The 12,529-nt window shown below is 40.6% G+C and overlaps 1 protein-coding gene across 1 annotated transcript in view; it reads right to left on the bottom strand.

Annotated features, from left to right (window-relative positions):
* Positions 1–3,572: 3,572 nt before the first annotated feature.
* The window catches only part of prmt3 (protein arginine methyltransferase 3), a 58,179-nt gene continuing 49,222 nt past the window's right edge, over positions 3,573–12,529 (bottom strand). Inside the window, exon 16 of the mRNA XM_083900973.1 lies at positions 3,573–3,711. Coding sequence (XP_083757099.1) covers positions 3,602–3,711 — 110 coding nt within the window. The 3' untranslated portion in view covers positions 3,573–3,601. The remainder of the gene's footprint in view (positions 3,712–12,529) is intronic.

The following is a 12,529-nucleotide window of genomic DNA, read 5'->3' as shown; positions in this document are numbered from 1 at the left end:
TATGGGATGAAGATTGTCCACGTTGGAGTTGTTATTGGTGCGAAACCTAACAAGCAAACATCAAGAGTCCATTCAGGTGTGAATAATATTTGCTCCTGTGCTGAGTCTGTGGCACAGTCACAGTCACGGTTACAGCTCCTGGGCATGAGACTTGAGGAAAGATTTTGTACAGGAAGAATAAGCAAAAATTGCAATAATCAAACGAAAGCGTTTATTCGAATTGTTCCAAGTCAAATACTATGATGATGTAGTTACAGATTAGTAATATAAATGTTATTACAGATCCATCCAGACTACGCCTATGCGGACTTTGGATTCCAGGAAGTTGTAGACTATAAGTAAAAGTGACGGTCAAAGATTTTGTGCTAAAAATGGCCTCAACTATAAATAGTTTTTTCCCCACTTGACTGGTTTTACGCACGGCGCACTCCAAGATCCATAGGTTACGTTCCTTTGTGCGTCATCGATAGCAGCAATGATGGAGTTGGGAAGAAAAAAAGTAGGCGAGGTCTTTGTATAGCTACGAGTTTGTTCAAGTCTTAGGAGGAGGTATAGTTTTTTTTTATTATTACTTAACTCACGTGTGTCAGGAGGAATCGGAGCCAATAACCACTGGAGCCTGGACTGAAAGCTGTGACAACGGAGGGTGGAGAAAGAAAAGGGTGACATATACTGGAGATGGTGAAACACTGCATTGCGCACACACACACACGCACGCACACACTGTCCAATCCAAGTTAACCCAGTTTAATCCGATCATTCACAAATTCCCGAGGATGTAAACGCGTAAAGAGACAGAGCAGAAAAACAAGTGTCTCAGCACATGAAAGGAACATTTGCTTTTATCTTTTTAAAGGCCTTAAATTCCCGAGATGAGCGCGAGCGACAAACGCGCGCGGATTTACACGAGACACAGACTCAAGGAAATTGACATGTGTCAGTAACAATACATACATATAATATTATAAATGTTGAACAAAAACAACGGGTTTATTTTCCCTAAAACATGATATAAATTATATTAATAATCGTCCCAATGTATAGAAGCATGTAACTCTCTTTTTTATATATACATTGGCCTTTTTTAAGTGATTCATTTTAAGCCAATGAAGGCTATGAAGAAACAGGCAACATTATGAGTTAAATACATTGTTAAGCAATTATATCTGGACCCTGAACTAAATTAAATAAAAGCAGTAAATGACATATATTTCTAATCTGAACACACTAATCTGAGCATGTACAGCTTTGACACCGTCTCTGGGCCACACAGTGACAGGAGGAGTCCCCACTCCCGTGAAAACATGCACGTGTGGACGTGCGTCCGCTCCAGATAAGAGCGTGCAGGGAGGGGCGTGGCCTTCACTTTAATTACATTGTCAAGGGAGAATAATTGTAATTGATTTCTGCTCCCAGACACACACACACAGGATCATAGCAAATCTAGATTTTTTCTGAATTAAAAAAATAGGACAAGGACACGGTTTACGCACGGGTTTACGCAGCCTCACAAAGCTCTGTCTGTCATTTGGTGGACTAAAGCTGACTGTCAGTCTCAGGCCCAGACAAAAAAAAAAAGCTGTGCTCCACTAACTGCATATAGCGGTGGTGGTGGAGGAGGAGAAAGAGGAGGAGGAGGGTGTGAGTCTCTGGGTGTCTACTCCTCGTGCTCGTTAATTACGCGCGCTCGTGTAATTAATTGATCACTCCCACTGTCGCCTGAGTGATAAGAAGCTGCATCCATCTGAGCCGCCTGGAAAGCAGTGATTCAGCGGAGGAGGTCAACCAGAGGCCCAAGGCTCCCATCATCATCATCATCATCAGACCTATTTACACACCCAAAAGGAGAACTGTGATACCTCAGAGTTTCTGCACACTTTGTGCATTTCAAATTTCAAAGTTAAATAAAAACAAACAAATAAAAACTGTTTTCTTAAAGTGATATAAGGAGGTTTTAGAAGTCAAGAGATATGTATAACCAAAGTATCCTAAACAAGGACATCTCTTCATCTGCTAATTCTTCATATATTAATTTTAAGTGTACAAAAAAATTGTACATCATTGTCCTTTATTTGTTTGAGAACTGGTCCAGCAGAAAATATCAATTGATTCATGTTCGGCTTCAGTCAGCTTCAGTCAGATCAGGCAGAAAATGAAACTTTAAAAAATGGACCGTGGTTAAAGAGTTGAGAAGACAGTCTGGTGAATTGTTTCCTTTCAGACTGAACACACACACAAGTTTGCGCTTCATTCAAAGTGAGGACCCTCAATAAGTGAGAATAATGCATTCCAGGCCAATACCTTAACTGCAACAATCACAACTAGAAGCCTAACCCCAACCCCCCCCCAAAAAACCCTTTAAAGAAGTGAGGACCAGACTAAATGTCGTCACTTACATGGTTTTGGTCCTTCGAACATGCACTTTTTAAATATCACATAACCTACATGACAGGCTGCAATGGCCTGCGTTATAGTCCGCTTGCTGCATACACTCTTATAAATAAGGTGTTCCAAAAGGGTCCTTGTACAAGGGCTGAGGTTCTCCCTGGAACCATTTGCTTCTGAAAAACTCTTGGTAGCACTAAATGGTCTAGTAAGTACCATTGTGATCCAGAGAACCTTTAAAGGGACACTGTGTAGTATTTATGGGTTATAAAATAACATGGTCGCGGGCCGCTGTTGCATTGCCACGACGCCATGTTTCTATGGGAGCCTGTATAGACAAACACGAGAGAACAAATCGAGCGCCGAGACGAGGCTGAGGACCACACGTATTTTACAGCGGATAAAGGAACACCAGTACCTGACCGTACGCCCGCACCACGGAGAAAGACGACGAGGACGACATTTGACCTGCTGAGGATACCGTAGCGCTCAGGGAAGGGAGGGGGTGAGCAGAGGAGCAGTTTGTTGTTGTAAATTTCAGCCCTTCCTCTGGATGTCACTATAAACTACTTACTTCACCCTTAAAACCCCTTTCCTGAATAAAGGGGTTTAAAAGGGTTCCAGGTAGAGGACAAGCCGAAGAACCTTATATGGTTCTACTTAGCACTTTTATTTCTAAGAGTGTAGGGACCTATTGTTTTAGGCGGACCAGAGTTCACTTCTTTGGTGTGGATCCGAGTCCGCTTCCTGCATTCACACCTCTCCAAATGAACCGGCCTTTCTGAGCAAACAAACTCGGATTGGAATTAGAAAGGCTGGTGTGAACACGACATAAATTAATTCCATTTTGTCCCACTAAACTCATGCAAGATGGATGATGTCCCAAACTCAAATTAGGACAATTAGGAAGAGAATGTGGATGGAAATTAAGGAAAATACTTGGATCTTGTGTCTTTTTTAATTTAATTGGACATCTTAATGGGAACACATGGTAATAGATGATCACATGATGAGATGCAGCTGACTGGACTAAACTGGATTCACATTTTTTTGTCACCTGCAAATCACTAAAATAAGTTGACTACAGTTTGGTCATGCGATGTTAAATCAAATGCACTGAAACGTCATTCATTCTATTTTTTATTACAAGGCACAGACACAAATTATAACATTGGAGACTACGTTTTGCTGAACCTTGTATCATGTGACGAGGACGTTACTGCAGGCTGTACGTTTGCTTCCTGTCTCGGAGTTCAAAGGTGACCAGCAGTGAGCGAGGATCTTTCTTGTTTTTACGCACAGTGATCTTTCCACGGAGCTCCTCCCCTAATGAAAACAAACAAGGAGAGAAACACAAATATCAACGTCGCTGCACGTTAGTTCTGTTGTTTTACATGGGAAACACGACAGCCAGTCACCTACCTGGGCACTTCCTCTTCCTGGGTGTCAAGATGTGCCAAAAGCTGAGATTTTGCACTATTTTGAGCCAATGTTTTAGACCACGTGTCAAACTCAAGGCCCGGGGGCCAGATGTGGCCCGCCACGTTATTTTATGTGGCCCGCGAGTGATTAATTGGTCTTAAAAATCTGTGTTAAGATAGGTCTATGCTTTAAGGCGTGCGTTGACCATAAACTGACGGCATAACCAATCGCAGACTGGGTTACATCTATATTGCATCATATTTGTAACTTGAATAAGTAATAGATACAGAAAGTTATTTAGCAATATGTTACAGAGTAGTTACCTTTATTTACATTATATTTGGTTACACATTTATTCTCTATGACATTTATATCTGCCCCTTTGAGGATAACCATTATGCTGATGTGGCCCTCAGTGAAAATGAGTTTGACACCCCTGTTTTAGACAATGACAATACAATATTTACAATTACTGTATTACTGTCAAAAATCAGATTAATTTAGACAATAAAATACAAGAATGTATTTGCAGCTTGCAAATAAGACCACGGTGAAGAACAGGGCTCGAATCAACGTCGTCTTTGATGAAAGAACATGTTGAGCACAATAGTGTAATGACAAATTACAGAACTAAAAAGTTGTAGGTTATCTGCCTCTGCCACACACTTCTTCCTCTATATGGTTTCTTCTTTTGGTTCTCCTTGGAGAAAAGTAAAGAAAATAAAACTCTTCTTTATTTGATTAAGCCACACTACATTGTTACCATAATCCCTATGCATCCATATCAGACTTCAAAAAACATCAAAAAGGCAGAAAACAATTTCACTGAGTCAGACATTGATTAGTGTGTTCATAAAAAAAAAAACAGGGAAATGAATAAGTGCACATAAAAAAGAAATCTTTGTGCTGCCCTGCAGCAGTACAGTGCTGCTGAGCTCAGGCCTCTGCAGTATGAACGCAGATGCACTGGTGCTTATAGAAATGATGATGTGTGGAAAAGCAATGTGGTTTAATGCATGTTAAGAAGCAAGATCGTGAGTGCGTGTGTGCATGTGCGTGAACACACCCGCTGAAATCTCCAGATGGCAGCAGCGAGGAGGCGCGTTTACAGTACGATGCACTAGTGAGATTGGGAGGTCGGGCAAAGATGCTGATGATTATGATGCATAATCACTCTGATTATCTTTATGTTTGACTGCTGGAGGTAAATGAATGTTTATTCAAATGGCAAATAAGCCCCACCCCCTCCCACTCCCCCTCCCCCTCTCCGCATGCCACGCACTCGTCGTTGCTGGAGGTGAGAGGAGGACAAGGAGGGGAAAAATGCTGACTAGCGCTTTTCTTTGGTTAACCTTCCACCATTACTACTGCTGTCACATTTCACTTGCTACCATGGCAACGGCTGGCGCTACATACTCCGGGTCTGTCACTCCACTGCAGACAGGACGGGCACGGCCACAGCCTTTATGCCGTGTGTGCACAGAGCAGAAGAAATAACAGGAGCTCAACATGAGAATTCTTTTTAGATTTAGATGCTGAATGACCCTCCTAGAAAAAAAGAGTCAACTTAAAATCATTTAAATCCTTATATTTGGGACTGGAGGCCCTATCAATCGGCAAAGTGTGAACAAAGATGACTCACTGACTTCACTACCTCAGTCCTTATTCTGAGGCTCTGTCCACACGGAAACACAACCAAACGGAAACAATCTTTACTTGGTGATTTTGAAAAAGTTTCCCGTAAACACGTTATCATTTCAGCAAATGTCTCCATCAACGACTCAAAACGATGTAGTACATACAGTGTGCAAGTGGCTCTGTAACGCTGCTACACCAAAAACAGAGAAGACAACGTACTTGTTGTTGTGCACAATGTATACAATCACAGAAACAGACAGATTAAAACCAGGGGAAAGGAAGGAAAATAAAAGAAAGAAAATATAGTTATAAGTTATCATAAAGTGAAAAGACTTAAAGGACTCATAATATATCCTATTTCTCCATGTTAACCTAGTTCCCAGGTATCCTAATGTGACATGATTTGGTCAAAATACCTTAAGGATGAAGCACCACAGCAGTTCAATCACTCTGCCAAAACAGCCCTGTTCAGAACACTCGCTTTTGAGTGCCTGTCTCTTTAAATGCAAATGAGATACAGGAAACTACGGCAGCGTCACTGAGGCTCCGGCAGCTAACAGCAGTTAGCATTTGCCGACTCTAGCCGGCACATTGCCGTCATATATAAAATATATCCACTGGACACGTAAATCCTAAAGTTTGTGTAGAACTCTGTGCTGCACTGTGCAGACAAGAATAGAACACTTCGCAGGATTTCCGCTCTTCCAGATACTATTGCCCTCGCCTGCACTCTCGTGTTCTTTAGGGACAAAGTGGAGCTCCATGAGACAACAATTCCAGGAATTACTAATTGTGACGTAGCAGTGAGCGTAGAAGTCGCATGTTTTATCTCCTGTACTTTCACACTTTGCCTACTCATAGGGCCTCCAGAGTCCCAAATATAAGTATTAAAATGATTAAAAAGTTGACTTTGCATAATATGTCCCCTTTAAGGACAGTGTTGCCAACTTAGTGACCTCATCACTATATTTATCCACTTTCCAGACCCCTAGCAAGTTTTTTTTTCTAAAAAAGCAAGAAGCGACTAATTCCGCAACTTTCTGGCATAACCTTAACTACTTCCTGAAATGGGAATTGCCAGTTCTGCCACACGAGTGAGCTTCATCTAGCTCTATTGACTGCAGGCGAAGATTCAGCCTGACTGTAGACACACACACACAGAAAGAGAGAGAGAAACATTGTGAACACACCGTGCAGAGTCACAGTCACAAGAGCGAGCTGCAAACGTGCAGTGAAGCTGAACCTTGTGCAGAACAATTTGTATTGTTCATTCAAGTAAAAATAGTGATCGAGTAATATCTGGCGCCTTTTCAGGCTGCCTTTAGTTTAGAGACAGTGAATGCCAGTGCAAGAGAGGTGGAGCTACGTCGTCATCGTTTTCCTAAAGTAGTGCATTCATTGTGGGGTAATTTTCCCACACTGGGACACTGAAGTAGTTCTCTGGCTCTACAGACTCAGGACCTGTCCACGCAGAAACAAGTGTAGGTGAATCTGTGGTGAAGTGTCACCTTCAGGCCTCCCTACTCTTTCTCTTTTCTAATTCTCTTTTTATTTAGATCCCCATTAGCTTTTGCAAAGCAGCAGCTATTCTTCCTGGGTCTATCATATTCAGTGTGACAAATACAATGTAGAAATACAGACATGACATACATTGCATGACATACATAACATAAAACCCCCAAAAAACAAATACAAAACTAAACTTAACAAAAAGACAGCTGCCTCAATTAAAATTGATATTTAGATAATGTCTTTTAAGTTGTTTTTTAAAACTATATAGATTTAATTGAGTAATATGATGAGGGAGTGTATTCCACTGTTGCATTGCCCTATATATAACTGTACGTTCAATCATAGTCTTGGATTTTAGTAAAGTGAAACAACCTCCGACTGCATGCCTTGTTGAATAATTATGTGCTGCCGAACTGAAAGACAAACTTCTATAAATAATAAAAGGTGATTTTGTCATTATGACATTCTTGATAAAACACATCAATAATGACAAAAATCTAGTTTTAACATCCAACCAACCTAATGATTCATGCATTTTAATACGTTAGGTCTCCATCCACAAGAAAGTGCTACTCTTGCTGCTTTATTTAACTGTAACTTCCTTATATAACTGGATGAGCAGTAGTATAAGTTAGACAAAACCAAAGCCTGTATCACTTGCCTGACCAGTTGGTGCGTTTATTATTTACCACATCTTTTGATTATTGATATGGCATTTCCCATTTTAGTTACAACCTTTTTATATGTTCATCCCATGATACTTTATTGTCTACTGACTCTATTCTATGAGGTTTGATGTAAGCTTAGCTAACAGTCACATAACTTTTACTGAAACTGGTCCACTGTTGTCATGGCTGCTTTATGGCTTAGTTTTTGGTCTGACATATAGCAATAACACACATAACCACCAATTTTTACAGTTTTTCAGTGATGGGCATAATTATATTCTCGCCCTGCATAATTTGTGGATATCAAGTGTTTCTTTCAATGTCCATAAAGATACAGACCAAAAGGGCAATGATTTGTCGGAAAAGACACACACTTTAGCTGTAATCTAGTAACTGCAACAGAGCCTGGTGCTCATGAGAGGCAGCAGATGATTGCAGTCAAACTCAAGTTGGCAAAAAAAGGTCAAAGGAATAATTGCTTGACCTTTTGGAACATTTTCTTAAAACATAACTGTCAGAGAGAAAGAGAGACAGACAGAGGTCTCGGTAAAAAGAGGAAAACAACTTTGTAGCCGACTAATCCCTAATCTTTCAGATTAAAGTATTGTAACCTACACACAACCAGAGAGATGCTCTGGTTGTAATCAGTCAAGACCAGACCTCCCCAAGGAAGAGGGCCTTTCTGCGCCTTCAGTAAACCGGCCACTCAGATTCGGGTAGAAAGAGTTAACCATGTGTGGAAATGAGCCGAGGAATGGAGCAAGGCTTTCACGACAGTGTCGTACATCAACATGCCAGTGTCATTAAGCACAACCAAGCCCACAGAAACAGCCCAACACAGCCTCGCTCCATGAAATTGTGGTGGATATGCTCGGCTCGCGTTAGTGATTCATTTAAACTGTTGTCATTTACATTTTAACCACACAGTCTCTTCAGCAGTTCCAAAAGCTGCAGTACTTTGGTACAAATATTTACAGAATATATCCACTTTGGAAAGACTGGTGAAAACACACCAAATCATTTTCTCCTGAGTGGCACATGTACACAGACTCCACAGTCCTCCTATAACGGCTGACTTCCACATTATTTTGACCACTTCCTGATGCTGCAGTGATTCTAACAGCCAGATTTCAGGCCCCATGACTTTGACATCCTTCTTATTGTCCCAATCTTAGCTTATTAAAGGTGTTTTTGCTCCACGGGCCCTGAGAGCACAATTAAGAAATAGAGGTGATGGGGGTTTGGATATTGCACGCACCATCAGGCCGCTAGCACAAATCTAAGCCACTGTTTGAGTTACAGCCCCGGATAACTCAAAGCTGCTGCTGCTGCTGGACAGTTCAAGGACCTTCAGAGTTCAAATGGGGAGGAGGCAGTGAGAGGAGGTGGTGTTTCAACTGAGCCTGGACGGATGACAGCAGGAGAAAGATTTAGAAGAGGTTCAGCATCTGAGCAGAGGAGATGGGTCATGAAAGTGGGCTGGAACAAAGACCCGCGGTCCAATGGCGGCCCACAGAAACATTTCTGGCGGCCCGCAATGAATTACAGTTGATAGTTTTAATCCAGGACCCACTAAGCTTGTTAAATGTTTATTGGACATTACTGGATACAGACCAATAAGTGTAAACTGTAGAACTGCAATCTGGTCATGAAAATTATTACAAATGGGATTTCTTTCTGTTTTTTTCCTTTGGCTGCCCTCAGTCCAATGTTGGGTTCCTAAATTGGCCCTCAGGTATCAAAACTTTGAGAACCCCTGATCTACACTCTTAAAAATAAAAGTGCTCAGTAGAACCAGATAAGGTTTGTCCTCATAGGAGAACCCTTTTTGGCCCCAGGTAGAACCTTTTTATAAAGGTTCAACCTGGAACCCTTTTGGAGGGTTCCACCAAGAACCCTTTTAAAACCCTTTATTTACTAAAGGGTTTTAAAGGGTTCTGGATCAAAATGGTTCCTACTGGAACCATTAGTGTTACCAAGAACCCTTTCCCGAATAAAGGGTTTTTCAGAAGCAAATGGTTCTAGGTAGAACCTGTAGAAGGACCCTTTTGGAACCCTTATTTTTAAGAGTGTAATGAAAGTCCAAACACGAACTAGCCTACACTGTCGGGGGCCGACAGCAAGGGGTATATCCGCAATCTTGTCCAATCCTCAACTTTCCAATATACCCAAAGTATACGCACTCGCACCTGCCACTAACTGTTTTAATTAATTATTAATAAATTCAACAAAATAACTGTTAAATATTATGATATAATGCTGACTACACTTTATACATGTTCAATGTATCCATATAAATTCGATATTGAACACAGAATACCTGAACTCGTAAATTTCTCTCTAGTTTTTAATAAAACTAGTTAACCTATTATACCTTGTTAAATATTATGAATATTAAAATGCTAACCACACCTGCCATATCTTCAAAGTGTCCAAATTTCATTAAAAAGCATACACTATGTTTATTAAATTTCATGAAAAAGCATACAATATGTTCAAACTTTCCATTCAATGCATTGATAAAGAAATCGAGGCTTAACTATTTTTTATATGATAATTAATACATTTATATTATAATGTAATAAATATTATGAATAAGTGCTAAATAAACCCGTGATATCCTCAATGTGTCCAAATGAGCTCAATAATAAAGAAAAAATGCCTTAACTATTTTTTCTGTGTTCACTAATAAGTTAACCAGTTAACTTATTATGTAACTATTACCAATCATAGCCAAAGTAATAATGATTGTACTTGTAGATAGTTGTTACATGAATCATTGTACACAATTTGAAGGCAATATCTCCATCAGTCTGGATGATAAAGCCGAAAATGTGTTTTTAGCATAATAAATTAATTAATTTGCTAATTAATAATAAAGCTACAAAGATAGGGATAATTCTCAGGTGGTATGTGATGCCCATGCAAAATTTGAAGCCAATACCTGCAATACTTTGGAAGATACAGGCGAAAATATGGTTTTTATATCATTAATTAATTAATGAACTGATTAATAATAATGGTAGAAAGCTCAAAATCAATAGGGATCATCTACAGGGGGTATGTGACCCATAAAAAAAATAAGAAAATTTAATCTCAAACGCCTTTCCAGTTATCGCGTTAACGGCTAAAATCTGCAGACGCGGACGCAGACGACCCAGACCGATTACATAATATCCGCACGCGTTTATCGCGGATATAATGAACACCCATGTTTTTGTCTGCTTTAAGAGACTTTACCGCCTCACTTTGAGGACCACAGGACAAAAAGTGTGACCTCCTTTTTCCCCCCAGTGAACATTAAATAGGTAAAATTGTGGGAAAAAAGGACCCTCCTCTACAATACATGAGCTACACAAACAAAGCAGAGCATGACAAATGATTCGCTGTTTAATTTATTATGCTGCCATGCAGGAGGATGTTTTGTTCCAGCTTGCTGCATACGTTTTCTCTCTCATCCCTGGGCACCTCCCCCCAGAAGTGAAGCCACAGAGTTAATTACTGCTGCACTCATACAAACACATCAAATAGGTATTTGTCACAATAAATCACCTCAGATAGAGCCAGTATTAAAACAAACCACTGGATGTTGATGCCAGGCCCTTTCTACGGCTAATCAGAGCAGCAGGTGCTTCACAGTGAACGCCCAGAAGGAAAGTCCTCTGCGTGAGACAGAGTTTGGTCTTCTCCAAGGTGACTTTAGGACATTTTCTCTTAATACAAGAGGGGGAGTATAGAAGTTAAGCATGCAAGAACACTTGTGAATTTGAGTGTGTGGAGTGGTGTGTGTTGTAAAGTGTACCACAGGAGCATAGCATGCAGCCGCTGGATGTTGTTAAAAAGTCAGTTTTTGCTTTACAGCCACTGGAAGAGGCTGAGGACAATAAGGGTGCCAGAGTACAGTGAGCACATTAATAACCTGCATCTCTCTCTCACTCTCACTTACTCTTGCATCTTTTCTTCTTACTTTTTGAACTTTCTGTTCAAAACGTTCAACAAGACACAGCTGCAATAGCAGACATTTATGCATATCTTTTATTTTATCAGTTTAAGTATGGATGCAGAATGTTATAATTGATAAATCGGTTTGAAGCTTTTTTCATGAAAACAAGATTTCTGATTGTTTTAGCTTATTAAATGTGAATATTTTCTTTGTTTCTTTGCTCCACATAACAAAGAAATCATTCAAACTGAATCATTTTGGTTTGAGGACAAAACAAGACATTTGAGAACATTTCCAGCTTTGACTAACACTGATTAACATTTTTTTTTTACATTTTCTGACATTTTATGGACCAAATGATTAATCGAGAAAATAATCTACATCGGGGCCGGCATGGGTTAGCTACCTGTGTTCGGCAGGAGCCTTTCACTACACAGTGTATAGGTCCCTCACAAATAGGGCTACGAAAAATCAAAAAGGAAAAACACCCCTAGAGTCTGCGAGAGCGGGGGCAGAAGATAACTCATTGGCGGACCACACTGTAACTGACCCTGGAACGGAAAGGACAACAAGTCAAATGATCAGCACAGGAGTTGACGGAGTGACAGCACTGACAGGACATAAGCTACAAAGCTGCATCTGTGGCTGGAAAAAAAACAGATCCACCAGGGCAGGAAAAAGTGCTTGAGAGAGCTTAGCGAGGGACCTCGCATGGACCACTACTTCCTCAGAGGTAGGGCAAATCAGTCGACTGAAGCCCAGCGGCAGGTTAGGCACCACAGTCCACAGGGTATCAGAACCCCAGACGAAGCTCAACCAAGCACAGATCCACCAATGGCCATGAGTCAAGAGCCCATCCAGCCACAGACAGCAGTGGAGAGGAAGATGAATGGACGGAAGCCTTAAATCTTGTGGCCTAAATCCTGCCAGAAAAAGGAGTGGGAAAACACTGACACAGACC

The sequence above is a fragment of the Microchirus variegatus genome (genome assembly GCF_963457635.1).
Source record: "Microchirus variegatus genome assembly, chromosome: 14".
NCBI lineage: Eukaryota > Metazoa > Chordata > Actinopteri > Pleuronectiformes > Soleidae > Microchirus > Microchirus variegatus.
The sequence above is the reverse complement of the archived record's forward strand: the minus strand, read 5'-3'. Positions and strand labels throughout refer to the sequence as shown.